This window comes from Ascaphus truei, chromosome 2 (genome assembly GCF_040206685.1).
Source record: "Ascaphus truei isolate aAscTru1 chromosome 2, aAscTru1.hap1, whole genome shotgun sequence".
Taxonomy (NCBI): Eukaryota; Metazoa; Chordata; class Amphibia; order Anura; family Ascaphidae; genus Ascaphus; species Ascaphus truei.
In genome coordinates, this window is record NC_134484.1 from 184,962,345 (window position 1) to 184,989,946 (window position 27,602).

Below are 27,602 nucleotides of genomic sequence, written 5' to 3' on the forward strand. Positions count from 1 at the left end.
TACACACACTACCATGATGCCGTTCAGTGTCAGGATTGGTACAGACGTGTTAAAATCATAATCGTGGTCCTAAGCGGCTCATAACAATTCTGGATGAGAGCCACACATTCCCCAGAGAGGCCCGAATCCTTGACTGTCTGCAGATTGGACAAGAGATAGGAATCACAGCTGCCTTGAGCAGTTCATCTGCCAGACTGTGCTAAACCGCTTAGCCTTAGCCTGTCTCTCAAAACGTGTGCACACCACTGGTTAGGTCACCTGGAAGAAGCACTTCTACGATGCACATCTAGTGCTCTTCAAGAACAGATCACTTGCCTTGGAGGATGAAAACGGTTGCTGGCAGTTTTCAGGGTCTCTCTATTGTAACCTGTGAGTGAATTTGCCTCCCCCAATACTTCTACACACAAAATACATATAAATATATATTTGTTTTTTAAAAAGAGGAGATTCCAGTCTCAGTACTGTTAGTATATTTAATTCACAATAGAGACCACCATTTAGTTACAAATTACTCAGCAGCATGTGTTTTAACTATTAGTTAGAAAACCAATAAAGATTTATTTCTGACTATTTACACATGGGTTTTTCTTAACAAAATAATCATTTATTCCAGCAAGAGGAAGGTCAAAGTATATGAAAAAAAATACATGCATGTGAATTCCATACAGTAAAAATATGTACATGTTCACTGCATCCTTACAGGTGCCATACAGTGACATAGCTCAAAATCCGAGTGGTGTGTGTAACTTGTTTGGTAGACCATCTTTTCCTGTTGGTATCACAGTTACAGTTTATCTTTGTGTGCCCAACGAAGGTTGAACTTCTTGGCTTTCTTTTTCTTTGCTTTCTCTAGGAGGAAAAATACCATTATTACAATTTTGCAGGTTTTCTCTGCAAACAAAAACATGATGATGGTGTTGAGTAGCAAGCACACAGAGAAGATTCCACACAAGTTTGGCAAAGCAATTGGGTGCCGGTCCCTCTGGCAGCAAAGGGATTGCAGCACTACAGGTTGGATTGTTGGCTTTTTTTGTTATAGCAGAAGGTTTCAGGAGCTGAACCCCATTCATTTAATCGTCGTACCCCCTGCTTCCAGAGATACAGTACTTACTTCTGTATGGGGTGCTGGTATCTCTGTGCAGTCAGAAAACTGTGTGCCTAACAAAACGGCAACTTTAAATGTCCCTCGGGCCATTAGAACCGTTAAACTGCAGAGATACCGCCAACCCCTACAGAGGTAACCCTCTGGAAGCAGAGGGTGCACCAAGATTAAATTAACAGGGTTCAACTCCAGAGACCCACAGCTTCAAACCTGTAATATAAAGAAATAACAAATAAAGCAAGCAATACAACCTGTAGTGCTGCCTTAAGCAAACAACTCAAAAATACCACAGTTACCCTTTACATCAAAAACCCTTCACTGCCTGAGGGACATGCAACACTATGTATGTATGTAACAAGACAAAGAATGATTTAGAATATTGGCCAATTGTGAAGTATTCATTACATGTAAATTAACGTAGTTTGCTCAGTCCGCCCAATAAGATATTTACACGAAAAGACATTGACATTTCAAGTATGCCACGCACATGTCAATCATAGCCAACTTCTATAATCCCAGAGCGGTCACATACAATATGACCTTTTATTATAGTGATTTTTATATTGTGAATTGCACATTTGAAAACCTTGAGGAAAAGAAACAAAATTACCCATGTGCTACAGGTGATTTTTATGCACTTTGCACATTTCTCTCGGGGTGAGAGACAACCGCAACAGCAGGGAAAGTTAGGATTTACTCACTTATCAAGTTTATTTTTCATAACATTGTATTCACAATTTATTTTGCGCTGTTTAATAGATTTATTTTCTTGTCACAATTGCAAATTTCAAAGAACAAAGAAAATCCACATCCACAGCCAAATTCCCCACTATTATAGATCAGTAACTTGCTTACAAAAATATTGCACCCACACCAACATTCAATTAGTTTCTGAAATATGAAGATATCCAAAAGAAATACTAGTGTTTTTAAAACAAAAAGGCAATGAACAGTACACCTTAATCATTCATACTACAGAGGCCTGTGACTCTTTATAGTAGAATTGCAAAGATGTAGACAAAAGAATGACATTTGGTCCATCACTTGTTTCTTTGCCACTGAATCTCACTGCAAATCCTATAAATATCATACACAGTAGAAATAGCTGCCTCACTGCCACACTAATCAGCAAGCCCACCCAGCAGCAAATCATTTCAAAATACTGTACATACCCCAAGAGTTGTCCGTAAACTTGACTGCAGCCTTTTTAACCACACCTTTTTTGCTTGAAATGGAAAAAAATTCATTGGCTGTGCAAAAAAACAAACACATTGTTAGTGACGCTTTGTATAAGCAGCGAACAGAAGGCAGACTGAAAACACAGTTGTTCACCTGTTGTTCTCTTCCTGTGGGCTCCATATAACTTATTCTGAATGAACGCCTTGGCCTTCTGCTGCTGTAAATTCATCAGGCTGTAATGTTGCAGTTGGACTACACTATAATTATCCTGCAGTCTGTGAAATGGAAGAATAGCAAGATTGTTTATTGTGGGAGATCAACATTTATTTTCTCTCGGGATAGGAGGGTGATTGGTTTATGGCATGGAACATCAATGACACAGTAAATACAATTGTATTCACATGGATTTTTTTTTTTACTTATTCTGTTTAAATTTGAAATGCAATATTAGAAATCCATCTTTACGGCATATTGGATAAAAGCCTAAGGGCTGTTATATAGAGTGTGCGCCAGGGCACGGGTGCCTGTTCGAAGGCGCGTTCACGTGCCGCATGGTGTGTGTGTGTGTGTGTTTTATTTATTTAAAAAAAAAAAATATTGGTAAAAATAAAATATTTATTAAATTTGTGCAGAGAGACACACACACACACACACACACACACACACACACACACACACACACACACACACACACACACACACACACACACACACACACACACACACACAGTAGCAGCGCGAAAAGATGATTTTCCCCGTCTTCCCCGCGGCCCTTGTATAGAAGGGCTGACTAACCTCAGCCATCTATCACTGCCGTGCGCGCGGCCGCACTATAGAACCAGCCTAAGACAGGGCTCTTCAACGAGTTCTCCGAAAAGGACAGGGCTCAGAAAACCTTCAGGTGTAGAGGGGTCACAAGCTTGTTGTATTGTAATTTTAGATACAAAGATTTGAAAGTGATTATATTTAAACTTTTTTTTTTTAGCAAGTATTTATAACACCGGTACCATATCTATTCACATTACATTAACTTACAAGTACGTTTCCGCATGAAAAGAAGCACTTAGCAGCCTAAGCAATTTGGTATGAAATTAGCAGAAGCACAGTGCCAGGGCTACATATGGGCTCTGTGGGGACACATGGGCCCCCAGCCGAAGAGCCCTGGTCCAAGAGTCAGTCTATTTAAAGATCACAAGCTGATCCGGGGATGTTTGCGGTTGTCACCCATCTGTGGAGAATACCTGCCTTACAAAAGGCTCCTTAGGCCTCAATTACTTTGTCGCCTCTGGATACAGCTGCTCTGTCGCACCTATGCGCAGCATCATTAAACACTAGGTATTTGATTCGGCGGCGCCCGCACTATAATCGCGGCCTTAGGTCACACACACCTGGGAGCCAATAGAAACCTGTGATGTCATTGAGGGGCTATGTTTATCCCGGACATTGAAGGGTCCCAAAGAGAGCAGGGGACTGCAGATCAGCTCCCTAGGATCCCACCGTAGGTACCATTTAAAGACCGGGAGGTTAAAATGGAGCTCTTCCCAGAGCCCAGTGCAGTCTGAAAGTTACAATGGTAACTTCAGGCGCCACAGATGGTGATTTTGAATTTAAAAATGAAAAAAAAAAAAAAAAAGTTGTGATGAACAGATATGAACATTACAGGGAAAAAACCCCACACAGGGCGTCTGACGGACAGATGCTTTAAAGCAGCAACCCTGCTTCCCTTTTTGTAGAGTTATAGGTTTGAAGCCAGGGGTCTCCGGAGCTGAACCACGTTAATCTCAGCTCCGAGGACCCCTTGCTTCCCGAGATACTTCCCTCCGTAAGGGGTGCCAGTAGCAGCTCAGGCTGGGCTATCGAAATGTGGCTTAAACGTTGCTTGTGACGCGGGCCCCCTTGCGTTTTCCTATTGGCCCCTGTGACCGGGACATTTAAACCTGCGGAGCTGGTACAGGCTCCCCCTACGAAGGGCTGTATCTCAGGGAGCAGCACATGTTCCGAGGTGAAACGCCTCGTTTACACCAATCGCCAAAGCTGCAGAAACGGGGCGATGTGTCTGCATCACAGCTCGGAATATAATGATTCAGTGCTGATAAGGGGGGGGGGAAAGGTGGCAAAAAAAAATATTTAGAAAGAAAACCAGTGTTAAAAGTGCAGTTTTCCCAACAAATGACCAATCTTGAAAGTGAGCTCCATGTTATCACCTACATTTTTCTTAAATTATTTTTATTGAAAAAGGCCCTATGTCCGCTTGGCAGCCTCTGCTGTAAAGAAGTATTTGTCTTATTTATATGGCGCCCCACATATTCCGTAGCGCAGTACAATGTGGGGGGTAAGGACAAGAAGAAAAACATAATTTCATTCCATTTTAACCTGTATGTATATGTAATGAGGTCCCTGTTCCATTCCTTTTAGATTGTAAGCTTCCTGGGAGAGGGATGACACCAGAATAGGTTGGGTACAAGGCCACTCTGTATGGTATTATTCACGGGCTTGTCAGCAGAGTACTGGGCAGACGCCTTTATAAAAGTGGGTTTTGAAGGGACATTTGGAAGTGTGGAAGGCGCAGGGGAGAGTCGGATGGCGCAGCTCTAGAGCAGTAGGTTATGAGCCGAGCGGAGGCCGTGTGTAGCAGAGTACTTGGCAATTAGATTGGAAATGTAAATAGGGGCTTGTGGAGAGAGGAAGTTATGAAACAGACACGGTGACGGGATACGATGGGTATGTTTGTTGGTCCGGGCATTGGATATATGTCATCACATAGCAGGAACAGAAGGCGAGCAGGTAGTAGGAGAGTTTTTGGGTGGGAAGGCATGGTGAGGAGATGCAATCAGTGACTGCAAAACGAGTCACACTGCACTGGGGAGGGGGATATGGAAGGGGGCAAGACATTTGCTCCACCTCACCAGGCAGCTGGTCTAGGACGTTTGGCCGCAGCTACTTGTACACTTAAATGTACAAAGTATATTTACAAAGAATGTCATGCACGTTCATTTAAAAAAAAAAAAAAAAAAAGCTTTTACGAGCAGCAACACAAGCTACCAAAACTAACTGGCTTCCAAAACAATCTAAGTTGAATTATCCCCAGTTTTTAGTACCTGGATCGGGGAAGCAGCTTCTTCGCATGCCTTTTCGGGCCGCGTCGCTTCCGCCCTCCAACGCCTATAATAAGAGGAATGCTTTTAAGTTTACCAGACACGGCAGCCAGGTACTGTACACAAAACGTTCTACTACACAACACAGAACACCACTATATACAAGTATATATGGTGTGGTGGGTTTGGGGTCTGAGCTTGCAGGGGTTGTTTGGAAGTAGGCATTGGTTCAAGAGGTATTTAATAAAACAGCAATACTGTGCCTAAAAGGAGCATAACATTAAAGCAGTGTTTCTCTAAAACAGAAGTGAGAGAGTAACTGTAAATATGCCAGGCACCCTTTACATTTCACCAGATCACCACAATTCTGGAGCTGTGCAAAAGCTTTGGTCTTTTCTTGCAGATTTACCTCCAGGTTGACACTGTCACTGTACAATTTAAAATATAAACTTACATGCATGCTGTATGCTGAATGCCAACAGTGTTGACTGTCTAGCTATCAAACTGAAGTTTTATGAACTAGTCCACCAGTGAGGATCTGATAATCCTTTCTTTTTGGATTATGTGGAGGTATTATACAGAGCTTTAAAACCTTCAGATTTGCAAATGTCCTTATTTGACCTCAAGCAAAAAGCAGATGAACATTTAAAGAGCGAGATGAATACTGGTACCTTTTTCTTTTAGTGCATCTTGATCATCTGATCTGTCTCCCCTAAAAGAAAAAAAAATGAGTTCTGCTGAGAAAATCAACAACAGAGCCCACACACACACATGGATTTTAAGACAAAAACTATGTTAAGGTCACAATTCAAACAAAATTCCCATTGCTGTGCAATGTGCTGCTATCCCGTTTGGCAGCAAAGGGGTTAAAATAACAAAGTCCAAAGCACCATTCACAGAAGCATAACTTTGCCAAGCAATGGGATAGGGGCCGATTTGAAAAGAGAAAGACATCTTAAAGGTTGTGATCTCCAGAAAAAGTGTAAAAAAAATAATACCTCCAAAATAGGTAATGTAAAATTCAGATAAACAAACGGTGGCACTCTGGGAATGGGAGAACCTGACAAAGCTGTTGGTTCTCACCGATAAAAGGCCATCATTTTTTACAGTACCACACAGCTTTCTTGGGGCTACTAATCACAAAAAATAAGTGGAAGTGTTGGACCAGGGTGCTCAACCTACAGCCGAAGCCAATTAAAATTGCCCTGTGTACTGTGCGGGGTATGCGGTCAATCACAGCGGAGCATCGAAAAGTCAACCGCCACAATTCTCTGTGCCATGTAGGGCCAACGCGGATACATAAAATTCCCCCACCCATTGATGTCAAAGATGCAATGCGACATATTAGAAGGGCAGGAAGAGCGACAGAAGAGATTCTATCGTCATTTATCATTGTGGACGTACAGAGCAAGATCAAAGAAGTGGGAGTCATGGGTCTGGGTAGGACCACGGGAGGAGACTGGGTGGAAGGCGATTGGATGGACATGTAAAATTATTTGTGATCCTTGGCCTACATGCACCACTGGGGGTTAGACGAATAAATAGAAGGGGAGAGGAAATGAGACATGGTGCTTTACGGTTTTAGAGCTGCGACAGTCTGTAGGACGTCTTCCGACAGTAGCTTTCGTTTCTACAACAGGATAGAATAAGGCAGGGTCAGTCTGTAAATCCAAACACAGCTACAAAACTATTTACATCAAACTACTACGAAACAAATAGAAAATATGTATCTATAACGGGTGCGCAAACTGGGGGGGGCACGGGAGATTATTGTAGGGGGGCGCGATGGTTGCAGAGGCCCTGCGCTGTTCCCCACGGCATTTCATTTAAATGCCGCGTGAGGTCACTGCAACCTATTACTTTCCGAGATTCAGACGGCTGTTCACGTGTCGCCATGGCAACGCAGCGTCAAATGACACAACGGGGTCATTTGACGGCGTTCACTGAGGTGCGAGCACCAGGGGAGCCGCAGCTGCAAAAGTTTGCGCACCCCTGATCTATAATACAACAATGCCAGCAATGCAAACACGTGTTCTTGTTAAGTGGACACACAAAGCACAGCACCAGGACACTAGCAGCTGCCTGGTAGGGTGTCCAAGCTCCTTTCCCAACCCTGTAGGTGTCTGCAATGCTCAGCACAGTTGGTTCTGCCTAGAGTTGTAATGTGGATCAATAAGGAATACGGTTCCTGAGAAAGGTCCCTTTGGAACTGAAACATCGTATTTAATGGACAACTTTTAAACCTCTTGTTTTAACGTGTTAATTTTATTGGAGCTTCCATCATTTTGTGTTTTTTTGAGTTTCAACTATACCCAACGCTGGGATTGATATGGTTACCTCAAGTAAGATACAAGTTCACAGCCCAAATAAGCACCAGTGTTTGAGCTATACAACACCCAAAGCAAGGTGCTCTTGATTAGTAACATATCCAAAGTGCAGCCTTAACTACCTTATTTTCTGCCACTACAAATCGAGATTTATTCCATACATCTCTAAATTAGCTCTTATTTGCCAGAATAGAAAACATATTCAGGAGTAGCTCAGTCATCTCCTTGCAGTTATATCTACTCTGACAATACAATAGCCCAACTTCTCTATACTCATGGCTGGAAAAAAAAGCCTTCTGCTGCTCAACCCAGCCACAGGTGAGCACCCCCGACGTTACATTGTATGAATACGATTGCTAAAAATAACCTAAAATAATCAAATCGGCCACACGGGTTAAAGAGAAGAGCCGTGCATCAGTGAAACACAACGCTTCTATTCCCTTTCGGTCGTACTTCTAGCTGTTTTATGTATTTCTGCCTTATAGAAATGTTAGCTGGCTTGATCACAAAGAGGGTATTTCTCAGCCCATGCCATACTTAGGCTATATGTAACCTAGATCATGAAATCATGCGTCATTACTAGTGATGTACAAACGGTAAGCTATTCAGTTCACACTATGATCCCATGCTTGCTTACCTGCCTATTTCAACCCCCCACCCCTTTACAACTTATTTACTGCAGTCTCTCCCAAAACTGACTGCACAATACACTGAAACCCTGAACTGACTCTAGCATTGCAATACAGCTAAACATTTGACAAGGAACAGGCACACACCTGATGTTTAGTCTGCTCACACTCACTCTGCTCACAACAGCTCCTTGCAGCACTGCCTACCTCTGGCATCATGAACCTGCTATGTATGTTAACTTTTTTCTTTCTCCTGGCCTCATGGAGATGTTACTCCCTCTATCCACTACAAACTCCTCCAGCCTGGCCCACACCCAACATCACCATACACCCTGGACTACTCAAAAGCCTTGCACTATCTACTGAATGTTGGTGGAGAACTCTAAAAACCAGCACATCAACCACTGCTCACTCAAATGGCAAACACCACAAATCTACAACTTCCAAACAACTAACCAAATTTCTACTCATACTATTACTCTCTTTAGCAGGTGATATTGAACCTAACCCAGGTCTTCCCATTTCAGCTCTGTCCCATGCCCCTGAGAATTCCACCTTTAAATTCCAAAAAGGGCTATCTGTCGCCCATATAAACATCCGGAGCCTGCTGCCCAAACTGGACGAACTAAGGGCATGGTGCCTTATGCATAAACCCAAAGCCATCATTCTTACAGAAACATGGCTATCCCCTGAAACCCCTGATGCAAATATCGCCATTCAGGGATACTCCATTTTTAGGAGAGATAGGTAAAGAGAGGAGGAGGGGTGTTATTTTATATTGCAGACACCTTACAATTTACACTGTTAAATTGCCCACCAAGCCCACCCTCTTTTGAAATTCTAGTTGGCAAAATCTGCCTCCCCTTTTCTAAGCCCATCTTGCTTGCTGGCATCTACCGCCCCCCTAAAGCCCCTCTACAATCCTTGACTAATATCACCCAATTTCTTGGCTCCATTTCCTCTCTGAATGAGAAGAGTGAGCTGCTAGTTCTTGGGGATTTCAACTTCAATTGGCTTGACCCTAAAAACCACAAAATCCAGATACAACTCAAGTCACTTAACCTATCACAACTCATTTCCCAACCCACACGGATAAACCTGAAATCGCATAACCATTCCTTGCTAGACTGGATTCTCTCCTCAAACCCCAGCAGAATCCAATCCTCTGGCATCCTTCCTGATATTTTCAGTGACCATGCAATAGTGTATTGTGTAAGGAAAGATTCTGCGCTCGACTATTTCCAATCCGAGTTCTTAAAACTCTGCGATACCCATGCTCCACTACGCAAAATAAGGGTACGGGGGGGCCCACCTTCCATGGGTTACACCTGACCTTATAGCACTCTACCAGTTCAGAGATGCCTTGTGGAAAAGCTACAAAGTAACTGGCACTACCAAGGATCTCAATCACTACAGATGCATGCGGAACATGTGCACAAGGCAAACAAGGCATGCAAAAGCACAATATTACTCTGACAATCTCCTCCAGAATACATCAAACCCAGCTAACTTCTGGAAGGTTATCAACAATATATTCCAGCCTCCTAACCATCAACAACCAAGTAATATCACTAAGGGGGATATTACTCTGACAAACCCCACTGATATTGCAAATGCATTCAATGATTACTTTGTGGGGTGTGCCACTAACTTATTAGCGAAACGCAGCACAAACCCCAAACATGAATCTCATCCTGGGAGTATCCCTACAGTCCCACCCCCTCCCAACACTGCCCACAATTTTCAATTTGGCCCAGTATCTGAAGAGGAGATTACACAAGTGCTCCTCAAACTAAAACTAAGCAGCCAATGTGGACCTGACTTACTACAATCTAGGTTCCTACGACTTGGTGCCCCAGCCATTGCCAAACCAATTGCGTCCATAGTCAACTCTATCCTGTCTGCAGGCCATATCCCTAAGACCTGGAAAACTGCCAGAGTTGTCCCAATCTTCAAAAGTGGGGACAAAAACACTGTCTCAAACTACAGGCCAATCTCACTTCTCCCAATACAGTACTATTCAAAGTCATGGAAAAAATGTGTCCACTCCCAATTAAGCGATTTCTACACCAAGACAAATTTCCCTAGCCAATTCCAATCTGGATTTCGTCCCAAACACTCCACCGTAACTACCCTGCTAAAAGTTTGCAATGAGATCCAGTGTGGAATGGAACGGGGACAACTCACTGGTGCAATATTCCTAGATTTTGCAAAGGCTTTTGACACAGTTGATCATGTTAGCCTGCTTAACAAACTCCAGAGCTCTGGAATAGGGAAACATGCTTTAAACTGGTTTCAGTCCTACCTATCAGGAAGATACCAACATGTGTCCATCTCAGGCTCTAACTCCAACCCCCTGGATATCACCTGTGGTGTCCCGCAAGGCTCTGTTCTGGGGCCCCTACTCTTCTCAGTGTTCATTAATGATCTTCCCACAGCTTGTAAGGAAGCCTCAATACACATGTATGCAGATGACACAATCCTATATGCACACAGCCATAGCCTCTCTGAACTTGAACACATACTTCAGTCTGACTTTTTGAGACTCGAAAACTGGATTTCCCAAAACAAACTGTTTTTAAACACTGACAAGACGGTAACAATGGTGTTTGGGACCAAGACTAAATTTGTAAAGCTTCCAGTGACTGAGCTCCTGATTAGAACCAACGCTAACACCACCCTAACACCTGTCACTAGTTTTAAATACCTGGGCTTATGGTTTGACTCCCACTTAACATTCGGGATACACATTGATACCCTGACAACCAAGACCTATGCCAAACTAGGGGTACTTTACAGGAACAAATCCTCCCTAAGTCTCCTGGTCAGAAAGCGTATCGCACAGCAGATGCTAATGCCAATTATTGACTATGGAGACATAGTATATGGCTCTGCTCCTCAAACCCACCTTAGCAAACTTGACACCCTCTACAATTCAATTTGTCGTTTTGTTCTCCAATGCAACTACAACACACATCACTGCGAAATGCTCAAAGAACTAGATTGGTCATCACTAGAGTCTAGGCGCAAAGTTCACCTTTCCTGTCTTGCCTTTAAATTCTTCATGGGCAAACTACCCAGCTACCTGAACAAGCTCCTCACCCCTACCACCTGCAGCACTTATCACCTGAGATCAGACTCCAAAAGACTATTCATGGTCCCAAGGCTCAACAAAGTATCCGGACGTTCCTCCTTCTCCTACCGTGCACCCCAAAACTGGAACAACCTACCAGAGACTCTCACATCCAGCACCAGTTTAAGTTCTTTCAAATCTAAGGCTGTCTCACATTTTAACCTGGTCTGTAACTGTTTCATACGCTCATAATATATATTTTCTTTAACTGTGCATGCAATGTCTTGTATATAATGTATACCTGTTCATTTATGTAACTGTACTTGTAACCATGTATTATTTATTTTACTCTGTGCCCAGGACATACTTGAAAACGAGAGGTAACTCTCAATGTATTACTTCCTGGTAAAATATTTTATAAATAAAATATTTTATAAATAATGTACCGGGTCCATAAGAACACAGGGTATCCAGGCACCCGGCCAGGTAGGTTTGGGATGGCAGAGGAAGAATAGGACAGCAGCCGGCAGCGGAGGGAGGAGGACGACGACCGCTGGGGTTGGATGGGGAGAAGGACAGCAGCCGACGGTGGAGGGAGAGGAGGACGGCAGCCTCCAGGAGGACAGCATTGGCGGTGGAGAGAGAAGGAGGACGTCAGCGGAGTAGGGAGAGAAGGACCATGTGAGCGGAGCAGGAAGACGGCCAGTGAGCAGCGCGCTGTAGCAGCGGCAGACACAGAAAGTCAGAAGACGTCCTCCTCTCCTTCCACCACCAGCTGCTGTCCTCTGCTGCTGAAGTACTCGACATTGGGTTCCAGCACCCTGGTCTGGTGCTGGGTAGGTAAAATATGGCCGGGTATCGGGTAATTACACGGTACCCGGTACATCAGCGTGCTAAGGGTTAACATTTGCTTGTTCTCTGTGGAACGTCAACCCCACCCACTGGAATGTTAACGAGCCATGAGGACACAAAGAGCTTTTGTTCACAGCTGCATTGCATCTCAGCCACCCACCCCACTGTGCATCTGCTTTGCCCCAAAGGCGCACAGCCAAAGGTGTGAACCGTTTGCTGATGTTAGTTGATGTTAAAGTGATGTTAAAGCTGCTCTATTTCTATCTGAAACTCACCAGCCCTTTTTCCCCTGTACCCAATTTTCCAACTCTATCTGTCCATGAAATGTCTGTGAATTCACTGTATAACCCTGTTCTTTTAATGTAACCATGTATTTTTTATAACTCTGTGCCCAGGACATGCTTGAAAACGAGAGGTAACTCAATATATTACTTCCTGGTAAAACATTTTTTATAAATAAATAAAACATCACTAGTCATTACCAAAGAAAAGGGTAGCAGACTGTAAATGTACATTGTGTCAACCAAAAGTGCAAGTTAAATCCCATACCTTTTGCTCTTTAAACAGCTCCTCCTTGTGTTTCCTCTTCTCTTTCAGCAAAGCCTTTTCACTACAAAGGAAAATATATATATGACTTATGACAGTCTTATAATAATCAGGACATTTTACAGACAGTATCTAGAATGAACCTATTTTGCATTGCTGCTCCTCTTAATTCTTCAATGTAAACAAATTACATATATATGTAATTATTATTAATTGTGTTACTGCGATTAAATCAGAAGGCTACCTTTGTTTATTCTGTTTTTAAATGCAAAAAAATATTCTATCGAGCTGTAAAATGGAGAGAGGAGCAGACATTATTCCTATTGCCTCAAGAACTCCCATTTAAAGTAAGTCTGCACTGCGCTCATCTTAAAAATAACAAAAAAATACTATAAACACACTAATAAAAATATATGCTGCACTGTGTCATTGTGTTACCTGCGGGATCTCTAAATGGCGGTCAGTGTGTCGCATCCCGAACTTCCCTTCTCTCCTTGTGTTTCATTTTGTATTATACTATTCCTCTTGTATGTATACCTTCATTTACATGGCACCCACAATGTACTCAGCGCTTTACAAAAGAACATACAGTACAGGAAGTTACAATACACCAGGAAAGGCAATCGTTGCCCCGGAGGGGTTACAATCTTACTACACACGCACCGAGTGTCATAACTCCTAGCGCTCTCAGAAACTGCATCTCTCATTGTGTACTATTGTGTAGCATGCATGCTCTTTACAACTCTCTGCTCTAGTTACACTGTGTATGATTGTGTTACTGCAGGTGGTTCTGTCTCCCTCCCCCCTCCTCCCTCTGTTTTAGTGTGACATTGTGTGTCAGTGTGTTACAGGGCATGCTTGTGTCACCGTCTGAATGTCTGCAGCTGTGGCCCCACTACATGGTGTATGAATGTGTTAGCTCTCGTCTCTGTATATACCCTGGTATAACTCTCATGTCTCTCTGGTTCTGTCACGTGGTATAGGATGTCTGGTTCTGTCACGTGGTATAGGATGTCTGTTCTGTCACGTGGTATAGGATGTCTGGTTCTGTCACGTGGTATAGGATGTCTGGTTCTGTCACGTGGTATAGGATGTCTGGTTCTGTCACGTGGTACATGATGGCTGCGTCGCACCGGGGTTACCTCTTATCTCTCTGCAGCGCTTGCCTCGCGCTCTCCTCCGCCTCGGTCCTTGCGCTCTGGAACGTCACCTCCTCGGGCGCCTCATCCTCCTCCTCGCTCTGCAGCGCGTGCTCCGGCCTCACCATGCTGCTGATCTGTACCGCTGCTCCCGGTCTGTGCTGCAGCTGTGTGCAGGAAGAGGAGGAGCGCAGATAGACAGACACACACACACACACACACAGGGCAAGAGGACACACTGCAAACGCACCGTGCACAGTACAGCGCCCCCCGCAGTCCGGGAGGGCCACTCACAGCGCTTCCCACCCATGTGTGCAGGAGAATACATACAGTGACACAGACTGGTCATTATTAGCAGGCTGCGGCTGAAATGCATCTCTAGTAGGACAGTCCTGTGTGGCAATGCAGCAACGTTACAATCCTGCTATGTAAATGGTGTTCACCTCTGCGCGCTGTGCTACAAGACCAGGGAGGTGTATGTTCTTACAATCCTTTCAGTGCCAGTTGGGCATTCATCATGTGCTACCAGCTCCTCTGCAAGGGAAGAGACCAGAAATAGCTCACTTTGTTATCTGAGGGGAACTGCAGGGAAGAGAGACACAGATGGGTCACCAGGAGGGCATCTTCACAACACACGTTTTAGGCAACATGATAAATCTTAAGGCCCTTGAAGTATATTTTATTTATAAAATGTTTTACCAGGAAGTAATACATTGAGCGTTACCTCTCGTTTTCAAGTATGTCCTGGGCACAGAGTTAAGACGGGTGCGCAAGAGGCGCACCGCACTCACAGATTCCCCACAACATTTAAATTGATTGCGGGGGAGAGCGTGGGGCCCCTGCCTCTTGCCTGCTCTCCGGCTGCTCCTGACACGTCGCCACGACAACACAATTTGCGTCAAATCGCAACGTCACAGAGAGATGCCGGAGAGAAGGGGGGGTCGGGGCGAGCAGGTTGGAGAGAAGGCGCACCCCTGCTTTAAAGCTGCAGCTCAAGCAATATCCCAATTTTTTATTTTTAATAATAAATCAGTTCTGTACTATGAGAAAATACTTGTAGCATTTAACACTTTTTTTAAATGTATAACGTAACATGTTTTTTGTTTCTATAGCAACCATTTACAAAGTCACATCCCCTTCCTCTTCTGAAACATGATCTTACAGACACACCCCTTTTTGAGCCCTGCTCTCTCTAGCAGTGCACCAATTGTATCTAGTGACTGCCTAGTCACATGATCTTACACACAGAACCTTGCATCTTGGGTCCTCTTCTGCTGCACTGACAGGTATTTAGCAGGTCCCTTGGAGTCCTGCAGAGGGCCTCACGTTAATCTTGTAGATAGATTTAAGTGTATAGATATATCCTGTCACCCTTTGTTGTTTTCAGTTAAGGAACGTGTCCTTTAATTAAGCGCCAGTAGTATACGTCTGAGATTGTTCTCACTATTGAACGGAAGGAATCAGGCTGTTAGTAAGGAGTTCTCAGTGTTAGTAACTCCGGATTGTGTTTTGATCGGCCCAACCAGAAGGTCCCTAGTGCAATCCTGATCGGATAAGTATGGAAGAAGTATACGGTACACAGCCGCGGGTTCCTAATTCAGCAACCCGAAGTATATTCTAGAGGTCCATTTAATATGGGACATCACTAACTCTATGCAAGAGACTGCCAGTTTAACCCTTACTGCGGGTAACAAACCAAGTACCTACCCAGAGTGAGAGCTTCAGAGGGGATGAAGCCCAGATAAGTCCAGGTCCTCCCTAATATTGGAGAGCTACAAAGGGGATGAAGTCCAGAATATTATTATTTTCCACAATATATTAGTCAAGTGTGAAGTATGTCAATGTTTGTGAAGCATTTTTAACAGATGCTCAATAAAGCACTGTATGTTTTATAAAAGTTGGCACCCAACCTTGTTACAGTAAATCATCCACACCCAGCCCGCACCCTGAACAGGTACGAGAGACTGAGCATTGCCATATACCGCATATTGTTGAACAGCTGCAAAGGTGCATTGATATGATTCTGAGCACATAAGGCACTGTTGGACAAAATACACATACAGTTCGCTTATACCAGCACCACCTGTGAAGGATGTTGTCCTCTGCTGCTACCGGCTGAAGGGTGTCTTCTGTTGCTCCCACCGCCACCAGGATGTTGCCGTGGTCCTCCTCACCCTCCACCACGGTCCTCCTCACCCTCCGCTGCTGGCAAGTCTTCTGCTGCTCTTCTCCTGCCGTTCTCCAAGAGGAGGGCCGAGGGAGCACAGCAGAACGGAAATTACCCGGCACCAAGTCCCAGCGTCCTGGGCCGGTTCCGGGTACTTTAAATGTGGCCGGGTACCAGGTAATTTCTGGGTACCCGATACATCACTAAAAAAAGATATATGTCCAGAACAATTGGAGTGCTCACCAAAGTATATATTGAGTTCACTGGGTGGAAGATACAAGAGGGTCAGAGGCCACTATCTAAACCTGTCACATTACAGGGATCAACCTCCCAAAATCAAATCTATCTGATGGTGCTGTTGGAAACTCTGCACCTGACAGACTTGCACAAAACATGAAACAATTCCTTACCCTGCATCCAGTGTTTATCTGGTAAGAAGAGACTGGAAAGATTTCCACTTTGATCCGGTTGGTGAATAAAATTAAACACCTGTACTTAGATTCTACACAATAATAATAATAGCATGTTCTTATATAGCGGTGCTAGTTTTACGTAGCGCTTTACAGAGACATTTTACTGGCACAGGTCCCCCAGTGGAGCTTACAATCTATGTTTTGGTGCTTGAGGCACAGGGAGATTAAGTGACTTGCCCAAGGTCACAAGGAGCTGACACTGGGAATTGAACCAGGCTGCTTCAAACTCTCAATGCCAGTCAGTGTCTTTACTCACTGAGCCGCTCCTTCTCCAAAAGAATGATTTTGAGAGGTTGATCCCCGTAGTGTGACCGGTTTAGAGAGTGGCCTCTGACCCTTTTGTATCTTCCTCCCAGTGACTTCAATATTTACTTTGGAGAGTCTAACTGTTCTGTACACATACATTCAAATACATTAATATTGCGGGGGGGTTTTTTCTTTCCTTTTGCGTTATATATACTGCGCTCCCAATGTCAAATGTAATTATAATATACCACACACACCGAGATATTTACTGTTTCAAGTTTATTAGCTTTAGAAATTACATTTGTAAATATAACACCAAATCAGCAAAAGTACAAGATGCAGCACTAGCACAGAATTTTAAAAAAATCATTTACTTTTGAAATGTAATTCTTGTGATTAATCTTCATCATCCCAACCCAGCAAAAAAACAAAAATGTGACGGGTATCCAAAATCAATAGAAAGTGTGTTGGTTTGCAGCAGTAACAACCAGGGGAAGAACAAAAAAACTGCAGTGTCTGTGATTGTGCAAAGTGCCAAGTGAAGACGTTAGCATGTTATTCATTTGAAACTATTTCTTCAATATGCTTGAAATGTATCCAGACATGCTCCCGTAAAGCATTACTACCAGTTTCATATAAGTCACCGTAAAGCAGTAATATAAATAGCTAGCAACCCGCAGAAACACCAAGGCTGAACATTTTTCGAGATTCTGTCGTTTAACAATCAAACATCAGGTAAATATGGAGTTTTGGGGCAAATTAACTTCCAAAGTGCAACTAGAGAACATTTTGGAGGCCTTAACGAGAAAATCAAATTGCCAATATCTGCCTTCCAAACTGTGTCTTAGAAAAGGTGAATAAACCGCTCGTCCGTGTGTTATATTTGGTGCTTAAATGCGATATATAACAGGTGCTTTGAGGGAAAAAATAGAATATATTACAGTGTTGATCCCAGAAGGATCAGAAAAGGCTCCCTCATATGATAAGCACTCAATGTTAGTACACTGTGGTGAGACTTACAATAGTCTATCGGTATCAATACCTTAAGATAGAACAGAAAGGTGTGGCCCTTCTCGACCGGGTAAGTTCAGGAAAAATAATAAAATTTTATTAGTTCATTGTAGTTGATCAAGATTAAAAAACACATATAAAACATTCAAACGTTAAAAAAACCCGTATTGAAGTGGTTAGGTGAATTGGCAGTAAATTGCTATGTTTCACCATGGGCGTCTAAATAGCGATTATCACTGTTAGTGGACAAGCAGGTAAGTATGCTCCTTCAAACTTCAATGGCGGAAGGAGTATTTATCAGAGATGTGGTCTCTATATATATGCTGATAGGTTGGCAAAAATACAGGTAACCTCTATCCAAGGGTGCAATGATAACTGTTCAAAAGTGTGTCTAGGGGCACTGTATAGTATTATCAAATGAATAACACAGTGGTAGATTCTAATGCCTCTTTATGGAATGTGAACGATAAGATTGAAGCCCCCAACTGCGGGCAAAACCACTTGAGACACACTTGCAGGATATGCTGGTTAAATGCAAGTCTATGTATAATACATTATTGTTCCTGCAGAGATATGGTGGATACTGATATCTCGTGTGAACAACAGATTGTATGATGAAAGCCCCCACTGCGGGCAAAACCGCTTAGATACACACACATACAAGGTATGCTCGTTTGGTGTAAGCCTGTATACAAAACAATGTTGTCCCTACTTGCGGGTGTTGCCAAAACTAATGGTTTGACAGTCGGAATATTGATAGCTTAAGGATGTAATCATCCCGTAATTAATACAATTATCTCCGTTTCAGGGAGACTAAAACAGCGATATTGCAGGTTCAAATATCTCTAGTGTGTTCCGTTATATGCTGGAAGCCCCCACTGTGGGAAACGCCACTTAGCACACACATATAAGTCGCTGTACTCCTGCTATCAATACAAGCCTGTCTTCCCAAATGCTGCTGTCTCTGTTCGCTGACGCTGCCACTTCTGATGACGTCACTCGTGACGTCACCACGTCCCGACGATCGTTTCGCGTAGACTGACACGCTTCTTCAAGGGGAGGAGTGTGTTCCCTTACTATGCCGGTGAGTATTTATAGGGAAAAATATCCCGCCCCTCTAGGTCATGGGGGCGTGGTTTTTGCCCGAGATCCAATCGGGTCATGAGAAGGATACTTCACCATTATGCGAAGTGTCTAATGTCCCGTAGTGTTAACCTCTTGTGGGGCTTAATAGCATTAATATAGTTGTTGACTATGGAGCATATCAGGATTGAGACTTACTAATGTGTGTCTCAGAATGAACATCCAGTGGTCACATATATTAGTGGGTTGAACAAGAAGATGTAGTTGACTGATGAAATTATGAAATACTATTTGGTTGCTAAAATGAGTCGTTAGTAATGAATATATGCTTATTTGTTGGTCTGATGTCTAATTATTTGAGTAGTATCTAGGATAGTGATCAAACAGATGGAAATAAAACATTAATGTGAGATTAGTGAAGTGCGTGAACTGTCTTGAGGTTATTGTAGATGGTTATAGGTCATTGTAAATGCTACTACATATAGCAATGTTATGATGTTGAAATCAATGATGTAAGATGAAACTGGTATCAGCTTGTGTAGGAGTGATCTATCCTAAAGACCTGCCCATAAGGTCAATACAGGTCCAAATTACTTAAGGTATATTTAACTACAAGACATTTTGGGCCGTTGTTGTAGATGGTTATAGGTCATTGTAAATGTATAGCAATGTTATTGTCATGATATTGAAATGATTAGTGTAAAATGAAACTGGTATAAGCTTGTGTAGGAGTGATCTATCCTAGAGACCTGCCCATAAGGTCAATACAGGTCCAAATTACTTAAGGTATATTTAACTGCAAGACATTCTGGTGTTGTGTTTCATGCTCTTAGAAAATGTGAATATACATGTGACTAGGAATTAGCTAATTATAGTGAATATGAACCTATATAAATAGTGAAATAGTTGGAAGTGGTTAGCAACGGTATGTAAATGATGTAGGAATGATCTTTCAATAAGACCTGCCCTTAAGGTCAATACAGGTCAGAGTTACTTAAGGTATATTTAATCTCAGAGTAGATGTCCCGCATCATGTGCCATTGACCGTGAGTATTGCTGTGACTTATAAAAATGGTGTGTCCACTAACTGAAAATGATAGTGGGTGTATATATATTTTCTATTCTATTGGGGTATATATATGTCATATTGGAATATATGACATGTGAGGGAGATAATAAATAATAGTGAATAAAAAATGTGTATTCAGATGTCTCGTTGTCATTTGTAATGAGTATGCTCTAGTTATAGACCATGGCTAAATATATAGAATTTGAAATAGAATGATTAATTTATATGGTCAGTATGATTTCATCAGTCAACATTATTATGAATACATCTATCATGTCAGACCTTTGTAGGATACTATGTACCCTTTTGTAAGGTAACCTTGATATTATTTTAGATAAAAGGTGAATATATGAAACCCTCGTTGAGGCCCAGGGGTGAGAGGGTCTGGAGTTGGTAGATCCAACGACATTCTTTCTGAAGTAGTCGTTTGTCCCAGTCACCCCCTCTAGGGTCCCTGGGTACATATTCGATGCCACAAAAGTGCATGACTCTCGAATCCCCTTTATGATGTTCAATTATATGTCTGGCCACTGGTGTATCAGTGGAGTTCCGTACATTTCCTATATGCTCCAAAATTCTGGTCTTTAGAGGTCTGTGTGTTTTTCCAACATATTTGAGGCCGCATTCGCAGTTCATCAAATATATTGTACCCGCCGTGAGACAGTTGATGAAGTCTTTTATCTGGAAAGTTTTGGAATTGGATGAGTCAAAGAACTGTTTAGTCACTGGCATGTTGATACATGCTTTGCACCTCGAGCATGGGTATGATCCACACGGTTTAGTGCCTAACCAAGTTTTCTTGTGAGTTTGTTTAAAGTGGCTGTGCACTAATCTGTCTTTCATATTCTGACTACGTCTGTAGCCGATGCTTGGATACTCTTTGAGGATTTTTTGCAGGTCTGTATCCTCTCTGAGGATATGCCAGTGTGTGTTAAGGATATTTTTGACTTCTCGCCATTGATTGTTGTATGTTGAGATGAACCGAATGGTTTCATCTCTTGATTCTCTTTTTTTGTTTTTATTTATCAACAATTTGGATCTTGGTTCTGTCAGAGCTCTGTGGTATGCTTTTTTCAATATTTTGTTACTGTATCCTCTCTTTTTGAATCTTTGAAACATTTCCCTAGATTGTTTGGTGAACTCAGATGTGGTGGAGCAGTTTCTGCGTAATCTCAAAAATTGACCTATCGGTATATTATTGGTGATATGTTGTGGATGGTGGCTATTGGCCATTAGAAGGCTGTTGGTGGCTGTGGGTTTCCTGAAGATTGTGGTTTCTAGGTGCCCATCAGAAGATCTGGAGATAGAGAGTAGAATTTCTAGATCTCTATGTCTGTCCACATGTGACGTCAATTTCAAGTTGTGAGAGTTACAATTTAGCATGTTAATAAATTCATGTAACAAATCCTCTGTACCCTTCCAGATAAGAAAGATATCATCTATGTATCTGACCCACAATTCTACATATTCTGTGTATCGTTCTTGCATCTCTATGAAGACCACTGTTTCCTCCCACCAGCCTAGGTATAAATTGGCATAGGTGGGAGCACATGTGGTCCCCATAGCTGTTCCTTGTATCTGGTGATACATGATGTTATTGAACAGAAAGAAATTGTGGGTCAGTACATAGTCTAGTAGTTTGAGAACAAATGTATTGTGCAGTATGCAGTCTGTACTTCTTGCTTTGAGAAAATGTTCCACTGCTCTGATACCGTAGTCATGTGGGATGCTTGAGTATAATCCCTCCACGTCTAAGGTTACCATGATAGTATTAGTGTCTAAACTAACATACTCAATTTTCCTAAGTACATCCGTTGTGTCTTTAATATATGAAGGCAAGCTTTCTACAAATGGTCGCAAAAAGTGATCCAAATACACACTCGTATTTGAAGTCAGGTTGCCTATACCGGACACAATCGGTCTACCTGGAGGTGGTATCATTTTTTTGTGTACTTTCGGTAGATGATAGAATGTTGCTATTCTAGGATTTTTGGGTAGCATGAAGTTAAACTCCTTTTGTGATATCAATTTTTCATCAAGCCCCTCTGAGTATGTCAGTTAGTAGTTTAAGGTATGTAGTGGTGGGATTGCTTTGTAGGATACAGTAACAGTTTTTGTCAGAAAGTAGACGTTTGCATTCATCCACATAATCTGTCTGGTTCAAGATGACAATATTCCCACCTTTATCGGATGGTTTGATTGTTATATCATTATCTTGTTCCAAGTCCCGAAGGGCCAATCTCTCAGAGTAGGTCAAATTTTGTTTGTTTTTGTGGCTGTGTAGTCTTTGTATATCATGGGTTACAAGTTTATTGAACACGTCCACATTGGTACTACAGTCGAAAGGGGGTGTGAAGATGGATTTACTCTTGAGGTCTGTGAAGGGACCCTCCCCAGGTGGTCTTAGACTTTCGTTTTCAAGTTCTTCGAGGATATCAATTGTGTCTAATTGTTGTGTGTCAAGGAGTTCCATTGGAGTGTTTATACTTCTCCACTGTCTGCGTTTTTTAAAAAATTTGTGCAATGACAACTTTCGGCAGAACAGGTTTAGATCCTTGACACATTCAAAATGGTCCAATTGATTGGTTGGACAAAATGATAAACCCTTTATTAGAAGATCGTTATGGTTTTTACTCAGGATTTTATTAGACAAATTGATCACCTGCGTCTCCTCATTCGTCTGGGCCTCCTGGGGGGTTCCTTGTAGGCCCACCTTTGTCTGTCCCGTAAATAGTCCTCCCTTTCCCCTCCGTGTTTTCCTCTTGCGGTTGGTATGGGAAAAAGGCCCGGGTTCTCTAAAAAAAGTCTCCGCCCTTTGGGGTAGGGGAAAGGGAATATCAAACCCTGTATTGGGAATGTGTGTACCTGTGTCTGCTTCTGTGTCACTAGCTGAGACCTCCCACTCGGTGGAAGATTCTTGTGTGTGGGGGTAGGGATTGTAGCGTCGATATCTACTTTTAAAGTGGAAAATCTTTCCCTCCTTAAAGTCTTCGTAGTCACGAACAAACTTTTTATGTTTTCTGTCTTTGATGTCTTTTTTAATTTTTTCTATGCTTGCTTTAAGTTTGTTCTCCAACTCGTCAAAGATTGGGTCAGGTTTCCATTTATTGATATCTGCCAAAAGGACTTTGATTTCTGCTTTCACTGTATCTAGTTTTTTTGTCTCATAATCTACTAGTAGGCCCATCAGTTGTGCTGAGCATTGTAGTAGGATTTTATTCCAGTTAGTGAGGAAAGTAGTATCTGTTATCTGGTGAGAAGGTGGGAGCTTGACTCTTAGTCCTCTTGGGACTAGTTCCGTCTTTAGGTAATTTTCCAAACTCACCACCTCCCACCAGATCTTGGTTCGTGAGGTATAAGTTCTTTCTAAGTCCCTAAAAAAACTCTTAATATCTGCTACTGGGGTCTCTGTGCTAGGTATAGTTGTAACCGAGAAAGTATCTCTTGCTTCATTCATCCATTCATCAAAATTATGGTCATCTGTCAGAAAACTCATCGTCATGTGTCTTGTCTCCCAGTGAGTCTACAGTGCACTTCGCACAATGTGGATCAGAAGTTTGTCAAGGTAAATTCTGGAGAATCGGGAGCTGGTTTAAGTAATGAACATTAGCTGTTCTATAACCGTTTATTAGAAAAGGTGAATAAACCGCTCGTCCGTGTGTTATATTTGGTGCTTAAATGCGATATATAACAGGTGCTTTGAGGGAAAAAATAGAATATATTACAGTGTTGATCCCAGAAGGATCAGAAAAGGCTCCCTCATATGATAAGCACTCAATGTTAGTACACTGTGGTGAGACTTACAATAGTCTATCGGTATCAATACCTTAAGATAGAACAGAAAGGTGTGGCCCTTCTCGACCGGGTAAGTTCAGGAAAAATAATAAAATTTTATTAGTTCATTGTAGTTGATCAAGATTAAAAAACACATATAAAACATTCAAACATTAAAAAACCCGTATTGAAGTGGTTAGGTGAATTGGCAGTAAATTGCTATGTTTCACCATGGGCGTCTAAATAGCGATTATCACTGTTAGTGGACAAGCAGGTAAGTATGCTCCTTCAAACTTCAATGGCGGAAGGAGTATTTATCAGAGATGTGGTCTCTATATATATGCTGATAGGTTGGCAAAAATACAGGTAACCTCTATCCAAGGGTGCAATGATAACTGTTCAAAAGTGTGTCTAGGGGCACTGTATAGTATTTTCAAATGAATAACACAGTGGTAGATTCTAATGCCTCTTTATGGAATGTGAACGATAAGATTGAAGCCCCCAACTGCGGGCAAAACCACTTGAGACACACTTGCAGGATATGCTGGTTAAATGCAAGTCTATGTATAATACATTATTGTTCCTGCAGAGATATGGTGGATACTGATATCTCGTGTGAACAACAGATTGTATGATGAAAGCCCCCACTGCGGGCAAAACCGCTTAGATACACACACATACAAGGTATGCTCGTTTGGTGTAAGCCTGTATACAAAACAATGTTGTCCCTACTTGCGGGTGTTGCCAAAACTAATGGTTTGACAGTCGGAATATTGATAGCTTAAGGATGTAATCATCCCGTAATTAATACAATTAGCTCCGTTTCAGGGAGACTAAAACAGCGATATTGCAGGTTCAAATATCTCTAGTGTGTTCCGTTATATGCTGGAAGCCCCCACTGTGGGAAACGCCACTTAGCACACACATATAAGTCGCTGTACTCCTGCTATCAATACAAGCCTGTCTTCCCAAATGCTGCTGTCTCTGTTCGCTGACGCTGCCACTTCTGATGACGTCACTCGTGACGTCACCACGTCCCGACGATCGTTTCGCGTAGACTGACACGCTTCTTCAAGGGGAGGAGTGTATTCCCTTACTATGCCGGTGAGTATTTATAGGGAAAAATATCCCGCCCCTCTAGGTCATGGGGGCGTGGTTTTTGCCCGAGATCCAATCTATCTGATGGTGCTGTTGGAAACTCTGCACCTGACAGACTTGCACAAAACATGAAACAATTCCTTACCCTGCATCCAGTGTTTATCTGGTAAGAAGAGACTGGAAAGATTTCCACTTTGATCCGGTTGGTGAATAAAATTAAACACCTGTACTTAGATTCTACACAATAATAATAATAGCATGTTCTTATATAGCGGTGCTAGTTTTACGTAGCGCTTTACAGAGACATTTTACTGGCACAGGTCCCCCAGTGGAGCTTACAATCTATGTTTTGGTGCTTGAGGCACAGGGAGATTAAGTGACTTGCCCAAGGTCACAAGGAGCTGACACTGGGAATTGAACCAGGCTGCTTCAAACTCTCAATGCCAGTCAGTGTCTTTACTCACTGAGCCGCTCCTTCTCCAAAAGAATGATTTTGAGAGGTTGATCCCCGTAGTGTGACCGGTTTAGAGAGTGGCCTCTGACCCTTTTGTATCTTCCTCCCAGTGACTTCAATATTTACTTTGGAGAGTCTAACTGTTCTGTACACATACATTCAAATACATTAATATTGCGGGGGGGTTTTTTCTTTCCTTTTGCGTTATATATACTGCGCTCCCAATGTCAAATGTAATTATAATATACCACACACACCGAGATATTTACTGTTTCAAGTTTATTAGCTTTAGAAATTACATTTGTAAATATAACACCAAATCAGCAAAAGTACAAGATGCAGCACTAGCACAGAATTTTAAAAAAATCATTTACTTTTGAAATGTAATTCTTGTGATTAATCTTCATCATCCCAACCCAGCAAAAAAACAAAAATGTGACGGGTATCCAAAATCAATAGAAAGTGTGTTGGTTTGCAGCAGTAACAACCAGGGGAAGAACAAAAAAACTGCAGTGTCTGTGATTGTGCAAAGTGCCAAGTGAAGACGTTAGCATGTTATTCATTTGAAACTATTTCTTCAATATGCTTGAAATGTATCCAGACATGCTCCCGTAAAGCATTACTACCAGTTTCATATAAGTCACCGTAAAGCAGTAATATAAATAGCTAGCAACCCGCAGAAACACCAAGGCTGAACATTTTTCGAGATTCTGTCGTTTAACAATCAAACATCAGGTAAATATGGAGTTTTGGGGCAAATTAACTTCCAAAGTGCAACTAGAGAACATTTTGGAGGCCTTAACGAGAAAATCAAATTGCCAATATCTGCCTTCCAAACTGTGTCGCCAAGTGTTTTTTTGCAGGATTTCTTGTAGTTCCTGTCCATGATTTTGTCGCGCTATTGTAAAAGGATTTCCCCCACACACCACCTACACAGTGGCTTTCAAGTTCAAGAGATTATTTCTGTTTCATGGCGAGCAAGAGCTGGGGGCAGCGTTGTACCACAAGGCCCGTGGAAATGAAACCTGGTACAAACGGAAAAATTAAAGATTACATTTTTCTTCTAAATATAGCAACTTTCTACAAACCACAAATAAATGAATTTCTGGAAACTCAGCTAGAAAATCTGACAAAAAAAAACATTGCAAATGTAAATTGCTTCTAGGCATACAGTATGTCCTTTTTTGTAGATGCCATCAGCAGGTTATTATGCCGCTAGCCTGTTAACGCTGTGTAGCGTTGGTAATGAGTATATGCTGCACGTGAACAATATAACTCTGTTTTGAGTCAGAAGTTTTCTTTTTTTAAACTAATGGTAATTACATGATAAATGTAGTATACACATTTAAAAAAAAAATAGTAGTAACAGTATATTTGTACTAAAGTATTTCTTAAATTCAACTTTCAATTTTTGGAGTGTTTATATGATCTCTAATCTCTGGTTAATTGCCACTTCTGTTTTGTTTAACGTTTCTGATGCCATCTTCAGTCAAATAGATAAACGTGTAGCACATCTCAACTCAAACATAAATTTCACAAGGCAATGGAGAGAAAAAAAATTCGCATTTTTCATAGGAAACAAGTAAGTTTGATTTTACCAGTGTTCGAAGCTTTAAAGGGGAAGTCCCACGTAATTTGCTTTAAAGTATGAATGTTTAAAATCATAACTTTGTGAATGCTGTTTGACTGTAATGTTAGAACAAAAATCCTGAATGTCAGTGCAGTAACTTCCAGGTCCGAGTTACAAGTTGTCTTTCACTCAGACTTGCACAACATTATATCAAATAGTCTAGGAAGAATTACAGTGGCACAATTCACCCAATGAAGTGACAACTGTTGATAATTCATTATTTGACAGTGAATTTACATGATACAGATATTACGTGGGGGATGTCATAAGGACATTCCCTGATGGAAACGCAAACTCATGAATGCCTGTTTTGGAGAAGAAAAAAAATATCAGAGAATTCAAGGGAAGAGGATCAAACAATATATATATATCTTGTGAAACTTGTTAAAATGTAATGGTATAACCCATTATGTAGGTCCATAAATCCTTCCTTACGTAAAGCTTGTGGTAGCTGGTGTAGTTTCCATGTTAAACTCTGCTACTGGTACCCCTCTAGCAGCCACTTGCGGTGCAAACATTGCGGCAGGATAGACAATAGAAGAGGTTCCAACCTGCACAGGGGAGAACATCGGGTAAGGCAGAGCGGGAGTCATTAGTGTTACTACCAATCCTGCAATTTATACGTTGGCCAGATTCCTTGCATGCTGTGATGTGT

The 27,602-nt window shown here is 42.0% G+C and overlaps 2 protein-coding genes across 6 annotated transcripts in view; both read right to left on the reverse strand.

Annotated features, from left to right (window-relative positions):
* Positions 1-459: 459 nt before the first annotated feature.
* On the reverse strand, positions 460-14,148 carry NOL7 (nucleolar protein 7). Of its 2 annotated transcripts, none has more exons than XM_075585669.1 (8): positions 13,946-14,148; positions 12,807-12,867; positions 6,954-7,006; positions 6,048-6,088; positions 5,380-5,443; positions 2,435-2,556; positions 2,275-2,352; positions 460-849 (listed from the first exon to the last, which is right to left on the reverse strand). In XM_075585669.1, exons 1-8 carry the CDS (start codon positions 14,068-14,070, stop codon positions 785-787), a joined length of 609 nt encoding a protein of 202 aa, XP_075441784.1. In that variant the 5' UTR covers positions 14,071-14,148; the 3' UTR covers positions 460-784. The 2 variants fall into 2 exon arrangements, with proteins under 2 accessions (XP_075441784.1, XP_075441786.1); XM_075585671.1 differs by lacking the exon at positions 13,946-14,148 and adding an exon at positions 13,742-13,773.
* An 11,431-nt stretch (positions 14,149-25,579) lies between these two features.
* SIRT5 (sirtuin 5) overlaps positions 25,580-27,602 on the reverse strand; it is a 41,206-nt gene continuing 39,183 nt past the window's right edge. For 3 of the 4 annotated variants that reach the window (XM_075585674.1, XM_075585672.1, XM_075585673.1), the window contains exons 8-9: positions 27,383-27,498; positions 25,580-26,342 (exon numbers count right to left, since the gene is read on the reverse strand). In XM_075585674.1, the coding sequence (XP_075441789.1) occupies positions 26,267-26,342; positions 27,383-27,498 (192 nt within the window). In that variant the 3' untranslated portion in view covers positions 25,580-26,266. The remainder of the gene's footprint in view (positions 26,343-27,382; positions 27,499-27,602) is intronic. The other variant, XM_075585675.1, reaches the window with a different exon arrangement.